The 392-nt window shown below is 46.2% G+C and overlaps 1 protein-coding gene across 2 annotated transcripts in view; it reads right to left on the bottom strand.

Moving 5' to 3' along the window:
• Positions 1-392, bottom strand: part of LOC119592466 (twinkle protein, mitochondrial-like) — a gene marked incomplete in the record, with an annotated part of 16,546 nt that overhangs the window by 3,779 nt on the left and 12,375 nt on the right. For both annotated transcript variants that reach the window (XM_037941290.1, XM_037941291.1), the window contains 1 exon segment: positions 155-343. In XM_037941290.1, coding sequence (XP_037797218.1) covers positions 155-343 — 189 coding nt within the window.

The following is a 392-nucleotide window of genomic DNA, read 5'->3' on the forward strand; positions in this document are numbered from 1 at the left end:
GAAAGTGGGATCATGTTACACACACAATGGTGCCAACATGATCACCCGGAGGTGGGGCCCAGGCAACTACAAATACAGAACGGGAGAGAGGCTTTCATATCAAGAAACCACCAGGCGGCATTGGGTTAAAATAAAGTGATACTACAAAGCCCACCTTGATAACAGATGAAGCTGTCTGTTGGCCATGGTAGGTGAGAAAGTGGAGAGGCAGCAAGGCAAACTGCGAGGAGAGGTTGTTGAAAGCAATGGGGTCGTGAGGAAGGGATGTCCCACTGTACTGATGCAGCATCACTTCACAAAGCCGCACCACACTCACTTCAAAGCTGCCCCACAGGGTTTTCACCTATAAAGTTTAGATAGTAATAGTAATAGTAATAGTGATTTTAAATTTG

Source organism: Penaeus monodon, chromosome 30 (assembly GCF_015228065.2).
Source record: "Penaeus monodon isolate SGIC_2016 chromosome 30, NSTDA_Pmon_1, whole genome shotgun sequence".
NCBI classification, from domain to species: domain Eukaryota; kingdom Metazoa; phylum Arthropoda; class Malacostraca; order Decapoda; family Penaeidae; genus Penaeus; species Penaeus monodon.